Source organism: Erythrolamprus reginae, chromosome 4 (assembly GCF_031021105.1).
Source record: "Erythrolamprus reginae isolate rEryReg1 chromosome 4, rEryReg1.hap1, whole genome shotgun sequence".
Classification (NCBI taxonomy): Eukaryota; Metazoa; Chordata; class Lepidosauria; order Squamata; family Dipsadidae; genus Erythrolamprus; species Erythrolamprus reginae.
In genome coordinates, this window is record NC_091953.1 from 126444803 (window position 1) to 126463476 (window position 18674).

The following is an 18674-nucleotide window of genomic DNA, read 5'->3' on the forward strand; positions in this document are numbered from 1 at the left end:
CAATTTTTTTCCACATTTTGCGTACCTGACCGTACCCTGACTAAGGCTGCTTCGGGTTTGTTTTTTCTTAAATATATGTTTTATATTGGGTTGGGCCGAGAGGCAAATAAGGAGCTGTGATGTTCCTTCAATACACCAGGGTGATTCGACACAAAAATATGTAACCCTTACCTGGTGCAGAGCTGAAGGGATTGGATACTGTAGCCTAGAGGATAATTCTCTGCCTTACAAGGCAAAGGTTGCAGGTTCAAGTCCCAGTGGGTATGGCTAGCTGATGAGGCCAAAATAAGGCTGAAATAGATCTATCCTAGTCTCCCTTAATTTTCAAATTCAGCAAAAAAATATGTGACACACACACACATATATATTAATAAACATAAAAAAACCTCAATATCTATATAAACAGTGTGTTGTCTCAGTACAATTCAATTTGAATAACCAAAAGAAAATAAACAAAGTAGTAATCATAATATGGATATCATTAATAATGTTCACATAGCAATACGGGCATTAGATTTTCTCATAGTAGACAGACTTTTATTATATTATATTTCATTCTCTCAATATATTTATTTCTGTTTCATATTTTCACTGTTACTAGTTACTAACTAATTGTTAGTTAGCCACTATGAAAACACATCCCATATTAAAAAGTAATCTGTTTCTTCCTTCTCTTGGATTTTTAATGTTAACTCCTTGTTTTTAACGTTAATCTGTCCATTTCTGTGCATTCTAATATTTTTTTAATAACACTTCCATTTGAAGGAATCTCTTCACTTTTCCACTGTGGTGCAAAATCAATTCTCGCTGCTATTAACATGTGTAAGATTAGGTATGTATTCCCTTTATTATACAGTTCTGGTAAAATATCCAACAAGAATATTTCTGGTTTGAAATCAATATGTTGCTTCATGTTTGTTTGTTTTTCTAATCATGGACATATTTTGGTCCAATATTTTTTTGTTTTGTTTTAGGTTTTGTTTTTTGTTTTTGATCACTGTGTTTTGGCCACCCAGCATTGTGTTTTGCGTGATGGGCAACCGTATACCGTATTTTTCGCTCTATAAGACGCACCTGCTGATAAGACGCACCTAGATTTTAGAGGAGGAAAATAGAAAAAAAATATTTTGAGCCAAAAAGTGGGCTAAAATATTTATTACAATAACAGAATAACTTAACAGCTGGGAAGTGGGTTCGGGGGGGTGCTGGGAAGCCCCCCAGGCCGGCTGCGATCTTTTAAAACACCCGCGCCGCTTCTCAGCTGACTCCTGAAACGCGGAAGTTCGCCTTTGGCTTTTGGCTTCAGGAGTCAGCTGAGAAGCGGCGCGGCTGTTTTAAAAGATCGCAGCCGGCCTGGGGGGCTTCCCAGCACCCCCCCGAACCCGGGTTGGGGGTTCGGGGGGGTTCTGGAAAGCCCCCCAGGCCGGCTGCGATCTTTTAAAACAGCCGCGCCGCTTCTCAGCTGACTCCTGAAACGCGGAAGTTCGCCTTTGGCTTTTGGCTTCAGGAGTCAGCTGAGAAGCGGCGCGGCTGTTTTAAAAGATCGTAGCCGGCCTGGGGGGCTTCCCAGCACCCCCCCAAACCCAGGTTGGGGGTTCGGGGGGGTGCTGGAAAGCCCCCCAGGCCGGCTGCGATCTTTTAAAACAGCCGCGCCGCTTCTCAGCTGACTCCTGAAACGCGGAAGTTCGCCTTTGGCTTTTGGCTTCAGGAGTCAGCTGAGAAGCGGCGCGGCTGTTTTAAAAGATCGTAGCCGGCCTGGGGGGCTTCCCAGCACCCCCCCGAACCCGGGTTGGGGGTTCGGGGGGGTGCTGGAAAGCCCCCCAGGCCGGCTGCGATCTTTTAAAACAGCCGCGCCGCTTCTCAGCTGACTCCTGAAGCGCGGAAGTTCGCCTTTGGCTTTTGGCTTCAGGAGTCAGCTGGGAAGCGGCGCGGCTGTTTTAAAAGATCGCAGCCGGCCTGGGGGGCTTTCCAGCACCCCCCCGAACCCCCAACTCGGAACCGCGTTCAGACGATTCCCCCCCGTCCCCGTCCCTGCGCCCCCTCTGCTCCAGCGCCTCCCCCCCCCTCACTGCCTGCATCTTCGCTCCATAAGACGGGGCTGATTTTTCATCCTACTTTGGGAGGAAAAAACCTGCGTCTTATGGAGCGAAAAATACGGTAAATCTTTTAAGCAAATAAAGGAATAAATAAATGTGCTTTGCTTCTCTTCTTACTAAAATGACATCAGCCGGCTGAGCTTAAGAAAAATTAAAATGGCAGAAGGACTGAGGAGTTTCCTTTAAAAAACAAACAAAAACCACTTCTTTCTAGGTTGTTGCAACATTACTATTGCGACCTAAATTCCACATGCACACACACACTCTTTCTCAGATAAATGACTATCAATGTTGATAGCATTGCTTAACACTGTAGATAATCCTATAATGGTTCACAACCCCTGAAGTAAAGAAATCACAGGATCAGGGCATTTTAAACTCTTTTTTTTTTTTTTAATCAAGTTTGGTTACATTATCAACTAAACTACATTGGCTAGTAAGTTCCAATTTAATTAACAGGCTTAATCCCTGCATGTGTCCTACCCCTTGCAAATAATAGAAAAACAGTTATAACATCGGTTGGTTCTTTTGCATGAAAGAAGGAAACACAAGGGAAATCTGCTGAGAAACTAATAATAATTTACACATATCTCCATTATCTTTGAATAATCGAACAAATGCCATTGTTTTCTCTTACTCAGTTTCCCTAATCTCCTGTATGTGGATTCAAAGGATTCTTTGAAAACATTCTGGTGGAACCTTAAAAGTGCTCCCTCCCGCCACTCAAAAGGCAATGGGATTGTTTTATTCCTTGTGGAAGAAGAACAACGAAGACGGCCTGGGCCCTGGAGACTCAAAGGCCTGGAAACTAAAACATATGAAGAACGGCTGTAGGTTTTAGGTCTGACTAGTCTAAAGAAAAGAAGAATTAGGGGCAACATGATAGCAATATATCAGTATTTGAGGGGCTGCCTCAAAGAAGTCAAATTATTCTCTAAAGCACCAGAAGGCAGGACAAGAGACAATGGATGGAAACTAAACAAAGAGAGAAGCAACCTGGAATTGAGGAGAAACTTCCTAACAGTGAGGACAATTATTTATTTATTTATTTATTTTATTAGATTTGTATGCCGCCCCTCTCCGAAGACTCCGAATTAACCAGTGGAACGGAGATCGCACAGACTGACTACAAGCATAGACATGATGCTGTGGCACAGATGATCCACTGGAACTTGTGCCGGAACTACCATTTACCAGTGGCAAATAACTGGTGGGATCATGAGCCTGAAAAAGTGGTCGAAAATGAGCAAGCAAAACTACTGTGGGACTTCTGACTCCAGACTGACCGGATTCTGAAGCATAACACACCAGACATCCGGATTGTGGAGAAAAAGAAAGTATGGACCATTGACATCGCAATCCCAGGAGACAGCAGAATTGAGGAGAAGCAGCTAGAGAAATTAGTGAAATACGAAGATCTAAAAATCGAGCTGCAACGACTCTGGCATAAGCCAGTGAAAGTGGTCCCAGTGGTACTTGGCACGCTGGGCGCAGTACCAAAGGATCTCAGTGGACATTTGAAAACCATCGGAATTGACAAAATCTCCATCTGTCAATTGCAAAAGGCTGCTTTACTGGGATCGGCAAACATAATTCGCCGCTACATCACGCAGTGCTAGGTGCTTAGGAAGCGCCCGACTGGTGATGAAATACGAAATCCAGCATAGTGATCTCGTTTGCTGTGTTGTACTGACATCATAATAATAATAATAATAATAATAATAATAATAATAATAATAATAATAATAATAAATAAATAAATAAATAAATAAAAACAGCCTACCTGGATGTGACATATTTCTCATACATTTCTTCTCTGGCTTTTTTGGTGTCTTCTAGCTGCATGTGAAGCCTTTCGAGGCGGTCTTCTTCGTGAGCACAGCGGACGCTGAGCTCCATGTTCTGCCGGTTGAGGTAGTCCTTGTCCTTCTGTAACAAAGTCACGGACTGTTGCAAAGCGGTAGCCTTTCCATTGGGGGTGGGGTGGGGGAAGAAGCAGCAAAAACACCACAAATTAGATATCTCTTCCCATAAACCAGTGGCCAGTTGTTATTATTTTTAAATGCAGTCAGGTAGTTTTTTTAGTTTAAAATGCAGTGAAAACTGACTCTGTTTATTCTGGATACAGCAATAATGAGAACATGAAGTTTATGCTTTTCAGCCTGTCCTTAATAAGTCCCCTATTTGAATCTGCTTCAATGTGCTTAGAGCTCAAAGCATTGTTGGACACCCCATGCAATCACTTTACAGTCTGTTTCTGTTCCTCCTATCTGGGAGGAGATTTAAAAGTATTTCTAGCAGGACTACCAGATTCGGTAACAGCTTTGCTCCCTAGGCCAGTGTTTCCCAACCTTGGCATCTTGAAGAGATGTGGACTTCAACTCCCAGAATTCCGCAGCCAGCGAATACTGGGTGGGGAATTCTGGGAGTTGCAGTCCACATCTCTTCAAGATGCCAAGGTTGGGAAACACTGCCCTAGGCCACCCATCTGGTTAAACTCACGAGATTCGTTTCCTCACCATGTGCATGTATACAGGTAAAAATTGAAAAATTAGAATATCGTGCAAACCTTCATTTATTTCAGCAATGTAACTTAAAAGGTGAAACTTAATAAACTTAATCACATGTAATATTCTAATTTTCTGAGATGGGGGATTTGGGGTTCTCATGAGCTGTACCCCATAATCATCATAATTATGACAAATCACGGCTCGAATTATCTTTCCTTGCAAGTTATGAATATCTCTCATATATTAAGTTTCACCTTTTAAGTTACATTACTGAAATAAATGAATGTTTGCACGATATTCTAATTTTTCAAGTTTCAGCTGTAGATCCCGCTACATAGAGTGCTGGTGAGACCACATTTGGAATACTGTGTTCAGTTCTGGAGACCTCACCTACAAAAAGATATTGACAAAATTGAACGGGTCCAAAGACGGGCTACAAGAATGGTGGAAGGTCTTAAGCGTAAAACGTATCAGGAAAGACTTCATGAACTCAATCTGTATAGTCTGGAGCACAGAAGGAAAAGGGGGAACAGGATCGAAACATTTAAATATGTTAAAGGGTTAACTAAGGTCCAGGAGGGAAGTGTTTTTAATAGGAAAGTGAACACAAGAACAAGGGGATACAATCTGAAGTTAGTTGGGGGAAAGATCAAAAGCAAGATGAGAAAATATTATTTTACTGAAAGAGTAGTAGATCCTTGGAACAAACTTCCAGCAGATGTGGTAGATAAATCCACAGTAACTGAATTTAAACATGCCTGTGATAAACATATATCCATCCTAAGATAATGTTGAAAAAATAGTATAAGGGCAGACTAGATGGACCATGAGGTCTTTTTCTGCCGTCAGACTTCTATGTTTCTATGTTTCTATATCCGAACCAGACTGTGTTGCTTTTCTGTGCCATATATAATATAGGCAGGTATATTCATAATTTTTGTATTTATTTTACTTTGTCATGTTTATGCAGTGACCCTTTTGAGAGCTTTATACAATTAAATCTCATTTTAATATATGCTGATTAGCGTACATTCAAAGGGACAATAAAGGTATTCTATTCTATTATTTTCTATTCTATTCTATTCTATTCCATTCTCTCCTCTATTCAATTCATTCTCTCTTCTCTTTTCTCTCCTCTTCTCCTCTCATCCATATCCTCATCCTCATCCCCACCCCATCTGGCATCATGGCCTAATTGTGACCATTGCTCATTGGAGGCCCTGCATCTCCAAGATTCAGAAATTCAGAATTAGGGACACTTGATGAATGGTTGAAGGGAGCCCAAAGAATTATTGCATAATACTGGAAGGCTACCTCTGCATGTGATATGCAGCAGTGGCTTGGCCACATCTAAATTAGATTCTTTTATTTTGTCCACAGGGGAAGAATGAGGACATGGTTCAAGAAATCATGTCAAATTGGGATGATTTATTAGTTTATAATACAGGTAATTGTTTTTTTTCCCTTTCCTATAGATGTGGACCACATCACGCTTTTAATTCCATATAGGTCGAGGACTTACAGCCACAATTTATGTTGCTAACTGGAACATTTGCTAACTGCATTTTGTCCAGCATTGTGACCTTCCTAGCCACAGCTGATAAGTGAATCACCGCAGTTGTGAAATAAAAGTCTTCTGTTGCCCTCTTTGGTATCGCTGAATGTTTAAAGAAATGCTTAAATGAGCTCGGAAGATCTCACCTCTTTAGATATGTCATTCCTTTCGGCAGTTGTGGCCTTGTGGGAAACTTCTAGTATTTCGTATTTCCTTCGGAGCTCCGAAAATTCATGTTCGAAAGTATCACGCTCACTGTTGAGAGAAGAACATACTACTGTACCATCAGAAGAACTACAGAAGCTCAGCTTTAAAGTTCCCAGTTCTTGTTCCACCTCCTCTTAGGAAAGATATCTATCTATCTATCTATCTATCTATCTATCTATCTATCTATCTATCTATCTATCTATCTATCTATCAATCATCTACCTACCTATTTATTTAGTTAAATTTCTAAGCCATCCAACTCCTTCCAGATTCTGGGCGGCTTACAACAAATTTAAAAACAATCTGAAACAATAAAACCCTTAAATTTAAAACTATTATTTCTTCTTGGCCAGAATTGGACCATATTGCTCAATGGCCCTAGGCCTGCCAGCAAAGCCAGGTATGTATGTATGTATGTATGTATGTATGTATGTATGTATGTATGTATGTATGTATTTGTCAAGTACATATTGGTAGTATACAAGAAATAACACTGTTTATATACATGATATTGGTACTAATAAGAGAGAAACTTAGGACAAGGATAGTAGGCATTCTGGTGCACTTATGCACGCTGCTTACTGACCTCTTAGGAATTGGTAGCCTGATAACCAACACCTTAAATTGAATCCGGAGACCGAATGGAAGCCACTGCAGCTTGTGGAGTGTTGGTGTGATGTGGGTGTACCTGGCAGGCTTTCAATTGTGATCAATGGAGGAATTATTAAGAGTTATCATCTCTGTTCACATCCAAATTTGCTCTGATGACAGAACTTGGATTTTTATTTTTTAATACTTTCTGAAAAACCTGAATTCACCAGAACCGAGAGGACAAGATCTGTCAAGTTCATCCACATGATAGCTATTTTAAACTCTTCCATTTCAGCACAATTTCTTTCACAATGATCAGCTTTGTGCTCCTTGCAATCCTATACAAAAAAACCCCACAAGAGCAAATTTCCCATTGATCTGCTCATTGTCACAAGAGAAGGTTTCTGACAACAAATTAAGCAACTCTTCAAATGCCCAATGCTCGACTGAAAAGACAACCATAAATATTTACAGGAAAAATAAAGGAAGTAGACAATTATGGAGCTCAACCCATCTAACACTGGAAATTCCCTCTGATTACAGTGTCAGCTGGTGATTCTGTAGCCTCTGCTTAAAAGCTTCTAAGAAAAGGTAGAATGTGATGCAAATACTGTAGTTCTATTATTCAGCAAGCCATAAGAACCTGCAGAGAAGAGTCACAAAAATGATTAGGGGGACCAGAGGCTAAACCATATGAAAAATGGTTGTAGGAACTGGGCATGGTTGTTTAATGAAAATAAGGACCAGGGGTGACATGATAGTAGCCTTCCAATATCTAAGAGGCTGTCACAAAGAAGAGGGGGTCAAGCCCTCTTGTGTGTGTGTGTGTGTGTGTATGTTTGGTTTTATAGTAAGGGTTTTTAGTTGTTTTATTATTGGATTGTCACATGCTGTTTTTATCATTGCTGTTAGCCGCCCCGAGTCTACGGAGAGGGGCGCCATACAAATCCAATAAATAATAATAATAATAATAATAATAATAATAATAATAATAATTATTATTATTATTATTATTATTATTATTATTATTATTATTATTATTATTCAAAGCACCTGAAGGCAGGAGAAGCAGCAATGGATGAAAACTAATGAAGGCAAATGTCTATGGAGATGCTCAACCATCCAGGTCATGGTTGTCCCAAAGGTGCTTTTTTTTTTTCAAGAGGTAACTGGACTTTCTGATTTTTCTTTGAAAATGTTTCGCTTCTCATCCAAGAAGCTTCTTCAGCTTCAACTGGATGGTGAGGAATGGAAGGATTTATACTCCTTTAAGAAAGCTGATCATTTGCATTCTTTCAGAGAGTCGTTCAGGCCATTTTGGGATGAACACCCTTTGAATGGTGTGGGAGTATGAGCAAATTTCCAGGAGCATTGCAGACCACAGAAACCATTTGTGCATCAGTTGGAGAGGCAGACAACCCAGACTCATCCCCAGAGATTGTGGCTGGGTTCAACAGCGAAAGGTCAAAGGGCAGAAAACATCCTGCAGCCAAGAAAGCTTCACACACCGATAAATCCCCAAGAGCTGAACAAGCTTCTTGGATGAGAATGAAACGTCTTGAAAGAAAACCCCAAAAGTCCAGTTGCCTCCTGAAAAAACAAACACCTTTGGAATAATCAAGGAGATCCAATCCAAAATTTCCTGACCGTATGAACAATTAATCAGTGAAACCTTTAACCTTAGACTATCTACAATTGACAGACCTCTTAGAAAGGAGGAGAGATCAATTGTAGATAGTCTAAGGTTAAAGGTTTTGGGGTTAGGAGTAGAAACCACAGAATCAGGTAGTGCATTCCAGGCATTGATTACTCTGCTGCTGAAGTCATATTTTTTGCAGTCAAGTTTGGAGCGGTTGACATTTAGTTTAAATCGATTTCGTGCTCGTGTGTTGTTGCGGTTGAAGGTGAAGTAGTCGTTAACAGGTAGGACATTTTGGTATATGATTTTATGAACTATAATTAAGTCGGAACGGAGACGACGGAGTTGTAAGTCATCTAAACCAAGAATTTCAAGTGTGGTGGAGTAAGGTATTTTGTTGTGAGAAGAGGAATGAAGGACTCTTGTGAAAAGATAGATGCTTGATTGATCAAATAAAAGTTAGATACCCTATTTTTCAGAGTATAAAATGCACCTTTTCCCCAATAAGCGAGGTTGAAATTTTGAGTGCATCTTATACCCCAAATTTAGCTTTTACTAAGCTTTTTTTCAGCCCTAATGAGGTGCTAAGGAGTGAAGAGATCTTCCATGCTTTTGATACTGATGGTCCCTTTGCCTTTGTTTCTCATTGTTTCTCTCTGAAGAGAGAGAGAGAGAGAGAGAAATGAAGTGTTTTAGAAACTGTTTCTTATCCCCAACCAGGGGATAAAAAGCAAGCACGGGCACTCAAAAACAGCAAACTTATGTGCTGCAGCTGACCACTCAGGACGAGCCAGATGAATACGATGTTGGTAGATTATTTTTTCCTTATTGCCCCCCTGCAAACTAAGATACGTCTTATACTCCGAAAAATACAGTAATATTAAAAGGGGAAAAGAGTATGAGTATGGTGCACCAGTTGCGGCCCTATCTGGACAGGGAGTCATTGCTCACGGTCACTCATGCCCTCATCACCTCGAGGTTCGATAACTGCAACGCTCTCTACATGGGGCTACCTTTGAAAAGTGTTCGGAAACTTCAGATCGTGCAGAACGCAGCAGCGAGAGCCATCGTGGGGCTTCCAAGATTTGCCCACGTTTCTTCAACACTCCGTGGCTTGCATTGGCTGCCAATCAGTTTCCGGTCACAATTCAAAGTGTTGGTCATGACCTTTAAAGCCCTACATGGCATGGGACCAGATTACCTCCGGAACCGCCTGCTACTGCACGAATCCCAGCGACCAATAAGGTCCCACAGAGTTGGCCTTCTCCGGGTCCCGTCGACTAAACAATGTCGTTTGGCGGGGCCCAGGGGAAGAGCCTTCTCTGTGGTGGCCCCGGCCCTCTGGAACCAACTCTCCCCGGAGATTAGAACTGCCCCCACCCTCCCTGTCTTTCGTAAACTACTCAAGACTCATTTATACTGCCAGGCATGGGGGAGTTGAGACATTCCTTCCCCCTAGGCCATTACAAGTTATGCATGGTATGTTTGTGTGTATGTTTAGTTTTATAATAAGGGTTTTTTAGTTGTTTTTATTATTGGATTGTACATGCTGTTTTTATTATTGTTGTTAGCCGCCCCGAGTCTACGGAGAGAGGCAGCATACAAATCCAATAAATTATTATTATTAGAAACATAGAAGACTGACGGCAGAAAAAGACCTCATGGTCTATCTAGTCTGCCCTTATACTATTTTCTGTATTTTATCTTAGGATGGATATATGTTTATCCCAGGCATGTTTAAATTCAGTTACTGTGGATTTATCTACCATGTCTGCTGGAAGTTTGTTCCAAGCATCTACTACTCTTTCAGTAAAATAATATTTTCTCATGTTGCCTTTGATCTTTCCCCCAACTAACTTCAGACTGTGTCCCCTTGTTTTTGTGTTCACTTTCCTATTAAAAACACTTCCCATATGATGATGATGATGATGATTATTATTATTATTATTATGAACACAGATCTATCAGATGCCACAAAGAGCCTGGAAGTCCTGTTTATGACTGGTGACAAAACTTACCTTTTTATTTTATCATAGTTCTCCTGTCTATAGTCCCCTTGCTGAATCATTTGTTTTGTATCGGCTAGTTCAATGGTTAAGCGCTGACATCGCACTTCAGTCTCTGACCGGTTTTTTCGTTCCATTTCATAACTCTGGAAGACAAAAAACCCCAACAACCACCACCTTTATATTCAAAGCTCAAAGCTCAAAATTGCTTTTTAAGAGATGTTTGTTTGGCTTTATATTTTTCTTTCTCCTTGAAAGAACTGGGAAAGAAACACGGAGCTGAAACTGTTCTAAACTTTGGAGTAGAGGAGGTTGTAGGTAAACACATGATTAGCATGTTGAAAGCAAGCAAATTAGCACCTAGGAAGAAGTACAGGAGGCTATTTTAAGCACAGTGAGAAAGAGCTTCCAACACTAGAGTGGAACTTCAAACGCTATGAAGAAGTTCCTCCTTTTATTAAACCGAAGATAACATGGAACCTGTCCAGGAAGTCAAAATCAACTCATTTTATTTAAGACAAACTTAGCCGATATCATGATCTTAAAATCAAACTACGACGACCCTGGCGTAAACTAATACAGGTGGTCCAAATAGTAATCGGCACATTGGGTGCTGTGCCAAAAGACCTCAGCCAGCATTTGAAAACAATAAACATTGACAAAATCATGATCTGTCAGTTGGAAAAGACCACTTGGAGCCACATGCATCATATGAAAAAGGACGCTTGGGAAGTGTTCGACTTGTGATATTGTGATACAAAATCCAGCATACCAATCTCGTTTGTATTACAATCTCTGTGTATTACTTTTTTTGTGAATAACATTTATTTTAGAAACATAGAAATATAGAAGACTGATGGCAGAAAAAGACCTCATGGTCCATCTAGTCTGCCCTTATAGTATTTCCTGTATTTTATCTTACAATGGATCTATGTTTATCCCAGGCATGTTTAAATTCAGCTACTGTGGATTTACCAACCACGTCTGCTGGAAGTTTGTTCCAAGTTTGTTTGTTTGTTTGTTTGTTTGTTTGTTCGTTCCTTCCTTCCTTCCCTCATTCATTCATTTATTAGATTTGTATGCCGCTCCTCTCTGCAGACTCGAGGCGGCATAACATAACAACAACAGAGTTATATTATTATTATTATTATTATTATATTTATTTATTAGATTTGTATGCCGCCCTTCTCCGCAGACTCGGGGCGGCTCACAGCAATAATAAAAACAACATACAGAAACAAATCTAATATACACACAAACATACCATGCATAAACTGTATAGACCCGGGGGAGATGTCTCAATTCCTCCATGCCTGACGACAGAGGTGGTTTTTAAGAAGTTTACGAAAGGCAAGGAGGGTGGGGGCAATCCTAATCTCTGGGGGGAGCTGGTCCCAGATGGTCGGGGCCACCACAGAGAAGGCTCTTCGCCTGGGTCCCGCCAGAAGGCATTGTTTAGCCGACGGGACCTGGAGAAGGTCAACTCTGTGGGACCTAACTGGTCGCTGGGATTCGTGTGGCAGAAGACGGTCCTGGAGAGTTGGAAGAGACCTTGGAGGTTTTCTAGTCCAACCCTCTGCTTAGGCAGAAAACCCTACATTACTTCAGACAGATGGTTATCCAACATCTTCTTAAAAACTTCCAGTGTTGGATCATTCACAACTTCTGGAGGCAAGCTGTTCCACTGATTAATTGTTCTAACTGTCAGGAAACTTCTTCTTAGTTCTAAGTTGCTTCTCTCCTTGTTTAGTTTCCACACATTGCTTCTTGTTCTACCCTCAGGTGCTTTGGAGAATAGCTTCACTCCCTCTTCTTTGTGGCAATCTTCCCTGAGGCCCACTGACCTGTTATATCTGTCAGCCTACTAAGGAAACCTGCACACAGTATCAACAGTAGAGACCTTCAAATTTCTAGGTTCTATCATATCTCAAGACCTAAAATGGTCACCTAACATCAAAAACATCATCAAAAAAGCACAACAAAGAATGTTCTTTCTGCGCCAGCTCAGGAAGCTCAAACTGCCCAAGGAGCTGCTGATACAGTTCTACAGAGGAATCATTGAGTCTGTCATCTGCACCCCTATAACTGTCTGGTTTGGTGCTGCAACCCAACAGGACCGACACAGACTTCAGAGGAGAATCAGAACTGCAGAAAAAACAATTGCTGCCAATCTGCCTTCCATTGAGGACCTGTATACTGCACGAGTCAAAAAGAGGGTGGGTAAAATATTTACTGACCTCTCACATCCTGGACACAAAGTGTTTCAACTCCTACCCTCAAAACGTCGCTACAGAGCACTGCATACCAAGACAACTAGACACAAGAACAGTTTTTTTCCGAACGCCATCACTCTACTAAACAAATAATTCCCTCAACACTGTCAGACTTTCTACTAAATCTGCACTTCTATTCTACTAGTTTTTCTCATCATTCCTATCACCCATTTCCTCCCAGGTTGACTGTATGACTGTAACTTATTGCTTATATCCTAAGATTTGTATTAATATTGCTTCTTCATTGCTTATTTGACTCCTATGACAATAATTAAGTGTCGTACCACATGATTCTTGACAAATGTATATTTTATTTTATGTACGCTGAGAGCATATGCACCAAGACAAATTCCTTGTGTGTCCAATCACACTTGGCCAATAAAATTCTATTCTATTCTATTCTAATGCCAGGCATCTTTACAATAGATCAAGCTGTATCAGAAGGGTGAGACAAACTTTTAGCATTCAGCAACAAAGGAGGAACCCCGTTTCCTCCTAAAGTGTTCTAGGATTCTCCTCCTGGTTCAAATTCTGGCCTCTGTTGTTAAAACCCTCTTAGTAAGCACTGAGAGCAATTATTAAAAATTGCACATAAGCTCTTCCGAAAGCACCAAACAGCAGTCCTAAATACATTATCAGCAAAATAAATGCAGCAAAAGGCATGAAATACCAAGCAGGTATTTATAATAATTATAGCTATTTGAAGTTTGTTAAGAATTAAAGGCCAGATTTGTTTTTCTCTCTCACAAGAGTGCCAAAATGTTATATTCCTGTAAGAGAGCTGTCAGTTGTTCTGTCAGTTATGGAGAGGGCTAAAGGTCTGTGATCTCCCCCCACCCCTCAAAGAAACCATGTTAAATGAAATTACACCAAACATGAGACTGTAAATGGGCTAAATGATATGAATAACTGCATAAAATATAGAAAGATGTAAGTAAAACTAAGATAGTTAAGAAAGAAATAGGATCTCTATCTCTCTCTTTTTAAGCTATGATATTTGTTCTCTTTTTTCTCTTTGATGCTTTTGTTTTGATTTGTATTTATACAGTGGTACCTCAAGATACGAACCCCTCGTCTTACGAACAACTCGTGATACGAACCCGGGGTTCAGAAAAATTTTGCCTCTTCTTACGAACTTTTTTCGAGTTACGAACCGGCGTTCGGAGACTGCTGGGAAGCGGCGCGGCTGTTTTAAAAGGTGACAGCCGGGCGGCGGGGCTTCCCAGAAGCCTCCCGAACGCCGGTTTGTAACTCGAACAAAGTTCGTAAGAAGAGGCAAAATTTTTCTCAACCCCGGGTTCGGTTCGGGAGGTTGCTGGGAAGCCCCCCAGCCCGGCTGTCACCTTTTAAAACAGCCGCGCCGCTTCCCAGCTGTCTCCTGAAGCCGAACGCCAAAGCCGAACTTCCGCGTTCGCCAAAAGCCGGTTTTTTGCGGGGGTTTTTTGGTTGCACGGATTAATTGACTTTACATTGTTTCCTATGGGAAACAATGTTTCGTCTTACGAACCTTTCGTCTTACGAACCTCCTCCTTGCACCAATTAAGTTCGTATCATGAGGTATTACTGTACAGTGGTACCTCGAGATACGAGTTTAATTCGTTCCGGACCTGGGCTCTTAAGTCGAGCAGCTCTTATCTCGAACGACTTTTCCTCATAGGAATTAATGTAAATAATTTTAATTGGTTCCAGCCCTCAAAAAACTCACAAAGTTAGTCTAAATTATGCAGAAAGACATGTTTTTAATGAAGAAATGTACATGTACATATAAATGAATAATGAAGTTTCTTTCACTTAACTTGTAAACTTTCTTAAACTTTTAAATTTACATATGTTCAACTTCTCTGCCACCCAATCCTGTAGGACAGAGGTCCCCAACCCTTTTTGCACCAGGGACCGGCTTTAAGCGATCAAGAGAGGAATGGGTGAATGAATGGACGGAGGGTGGGAAGGAAGGAAGGAAAGAGGGAAGGGACAGGAACAGAGGAAGGAAGCAAGGAAACTTATGAAAGGGGAGAGTAAGAGAGGAATGAGTGAAGGGAGGGAGGGAGGGAAGAAGGTGGGAAGGAGAAAGAAAAGAAGAAATAGAGGAAGGGAAGGTAAAAGAGAGAAAGAAAAAGAGCAAGAAAGAAAAAAAGAAAGAAAGAAAGGGGGAAGGGACAGGAACAGAGGAAGGAAGCAAGGAAACTTATGAAAGGGGAGAGTAAGAGAGGAATGAGTGAAGGGAGGGAGGGAGGGAAGAAGGTGGGAAGGAGAAAGAAAAGAAGAAATAGAGGAAGGGAAGGTAAAAGAGAGAAAGAAAAAGAGCAAGAAAGAAAGAAAGCTGCAAGCACCCCCCCGAACCCCCCAGGCCGGCTGCAACCTTTTAAAACACGCGGGCCGCTTCGCAGCTGTCTCCTGAAGCCGAACGCGGAAGTTAGCGTTTGGCTTCAGGAGACAGCTCCTTGGCGCTTGTATCTCGAATTTGGGCTTGTAAGTAGAACAAAAATATCTCTCCCCTCCCAGCTCTTATCTCGAGTTGCTCTTAAGTAGAGCAGCTCTTATGTCGGGGTTCCACTGTACTTGTAAATACATTGTACAGTAGTACTTCATGATACGAACCCCTCATCATAGGTTCTTTTCGAGATACAAACCTGGGGTTCGGAATTTTTTTGCCTCTTCTTACGAACTTTTTTCGCCTTACGGACCCGCTGCCACGAACGCCGAACCTGGAAGTTTGGCAAAAGTTCGGGTTCGGGTTCAGGAGGCTGCTGAGAAGCGCCGCCACTCATCTGTCACCTCCCGAAACAGCTGGGGGGGGGCTTCTTGGCGCATTCGGCATTCGGGTGGGGGAGGCCGCCGAGAAGTGCCGCCTCCCGGCTGTCACCTTTGCAGAAGAGCCGTGGAGCTGTCGGCCCGTCGGGAGGCTCAAACGGAGGTGGGGAATCCCAATAGGGAATTCCAGGGGCAGAGCTTTGACGTCACGGAGACGTCCTTCCTGGCCAGCTGAAACATGGACTCCAGGAAGGACATTTTCGTGACGTCAAAGCTCTACCCCTGGAATTCCCTATTGGGATTTCCCACCTCCGTTTGAGCCTCCTAACCAGCCAACAGCTCCACGGCTCTTCTGCAAAGGTGACAGCCGGGCGGCGGCGCTTCTCGGCAGCCTCCCGAACCCGAACTTCCGGGTTCAGCATTTGGGAGAACGCCAAGAAGCCCCCCGGCTGTTTCGGGAGGTGACAGACAGGCGGTGGCACTTCTCGGCAGCCTCCCGAACCCGAACTTTTGCCAAACTTCCGGGTTTGGGTTCAGGAGAACGCCAAGAAGCCCTCTGGCTGTTTCAAAAGGTGACAGCCGGGCACCGGCGCCCAGCAGAGCACCGTTTTTTGCAATTATTTTTTTTTGCTTGCACGCATTAATCTGTTTTACATTGTTTCCTATGGGAAACATTGTTTTGTCTTACGAACTTTTTGCCTTACGAACCTCCTCCGGGAACCAATTAAGTTCGTAAGATGAGGTATCACTGTATATGTTTTTTTAATAAATAATAAGCATTTATTATTTTTTTAAAATAAGAAAGTACATTTTAAGTAACCTTCCGCCTTTGCACAACCCGAATTAAGAGCAATTCCCTGAACATCCAGGGCAAGAGGCACGATGGCGGAAGGCCGTCCTTTGGCTAAAAATCAAAATATTTTAAATGCTTTGTGGACCGGGAGGGTGAAGCTGAACTTCACCTACAGATCTTCTTTAATCTCTGGAGTCAAGGAGATCCTCCCTCCACACGCTGGAGACCGTGTAACCAATGAGAAGATACTGACCCCAAGTGGCCAAAAACAAACCAACAAAGGAACCCACGGAGGAATTTCCAAGCACTTCGTCTACTGGGTCTCCCCAGGTATTAAATTTGAACTGGGTCATTCTTTGTCAAGTGGACCAGGTGTAATTAAAGCCTTATTTGAAAAAAAACCCATCACAAAAACAACATATATGATAGAAAAAAATTGATCTTTTTAATGAAATAAAAATGAAAGTGATTGAAGGTGAGAAAACAGAGAGCGATAGAAAAAAACTTGCTCTTTCTAATGAAGATGTTTGAAGGTGAGGAAAGAGAGCTCTCTGTTTTCTCACCTTCAATCATCTTCATTTTTATTTCACAAGAAAGAGCACTTTTTTTAGTATCATATATGTTATTTTTGTGATGGTTTCTTTTCCACTAAGGCTGCAAAAAATAGGCCAAATGGACACCGGGTCCACTTGACAAAGAATGACCCAACTCTCAGCTACTGTTTCAAAATGCAGCCACAGTGGGTGTACCAAGATACTGTACACCCATATTACTCCAACTCTCCACGGACTGCATTGGTTGCCAGTTAGTCTCCGAGAGCAACTCAAGGTGTTGGCAGGGCGTCCAGGGGGGGAAAGCATTTAGAAATTCCCTGATATTTCCATGACATTTCCCTGTAACTTGCGATCTAGTTAAGGCGCAGTTGTAGATGACGTCATACCATACAGCTAAGGTGTGGAGAAATATCGGTAGCTGAGGAAGTAAGTTGTTGCCACAGTAATGCTCATTTTTGCTTGACTCTGCCAGGCAGCGCAATCCATTTTTTTAACATGATTTTTCCTTGACTTTTAAACATTTTAATATAGTTTGGGGTTTTTTCCCAGACTTATTCCATTTTTTTCACAAATTCCCTGAGCTGCTGATTTTTCCTGTTTTCCAGGTTTGTTGGACATCCTGGTTGGTTATTACCTTTAAAGCCCTACAATGCTTAGGACCAGACAATTTATGGAATCACCTTCTACCTCATATTTCCCTATGACCAATAAGGGTCCACAGGGCTGGCCTTCTCCAGATCCCAATCAATGTCCGGGGACGGAACCTCAGGGAAAGGCCTTCTCTGTGGTGGCTCTGACATTTTGGAATCAACTACCCCCAGAGATCCATGTTATTCCCACCCTACCGGTCTTCTGGAAACCCATTAAGACCTGGGTTTTCCAGCGGGCCTGGGACCATGAGTGAATGAGTGTATGGATGATTTTTAGGGTAATAGTAGTAGTAGTAGTAGTAGTAGTAGTAGTAGTAGTAGTAGTAGTAATAATAATAATAATAATAATAATAATAATAATAATAATAATAATTTATTAGATTTGTATGCCGCCCCCCTCCATAGACTCGGGGCAGCTCACAACAGTAATAAAACAATGTACAATGTGACAAATCTAATGTTTAAAAGAAAACACATTAGAAACCCAACATTTAAAAACCATGCAACACAAGCATACCATACAATAAACTATACAGTGGTACCTCGACATACGAGTTTAATTTGTGCTAGAGCCGACCTCGTATGTCGATCAATTTGTATCTCGAACAAATGCATTTAGATTTGGCTTTTCGCGCCGATAACTGGAAAAAATTGAATTCTTGTGCCACCTAGTGGACACTCGGCTCCTATCCCGAATTTGACCTCGGGTGTCGAACAGAAATTTTGCTCGCGTCTCAGCTCGTAACTTGGAATATTCGCATATGGAGCAGTTTGTATCTAGAGGTACTACTGTATAAGCCTGGGGGAGATGTCTCAATTTCCCCATGCCTGGTGATATAGGTGGGTCTTAAGCCATTTACAAAAGACAAGGAGGGTGGGGGCAGTTCTAATCTCTGGGGGGGAGTTGATTCCAGAGGGCTGGGGCCGCCACAGAGTAGGCTCTTTCCCTGGGGCCCTCCAGGCGACATTGTTTAGTCGACGGAACCCGGAGAAGGTCAACTCTGTGGGACCTTATCGGCTGCTGGGATTCGTGCGGCAGAAGACGGTCC

General features: G+C 41.9%; 1 protein-coding gene across 1 annotated transcript in view; it reads right to left on the bottom strand.

The window, feature by feature from the left end:
- The window catches only part of PIBF1 (progesterone immunomodulatory binding factor 1), a 152403-nt gene that overhangs the window by 126021 nt on the left and 7708 nt on the right, over window positions 1-18674 (bottom strand). Inside the window, exons 6-8 of the mRNA XM_070751362.1 lie at window positions 10617-10750; window positions 6308-6416; window positions 3880-4061 (exon numbers count right to left, since the gene is read on the bottom strand). Of these exons, the coding sequence (XP_070607463.1) occupies window positions 3880-4061; window positions 6308-6416; window positions 10617-10750 (425 nt within the window). The remainder of the gene's footprint in view (window positions 1-3879; window positions 4062-6307; window positions 6417-10616; window positions 10751-18674) is intronic.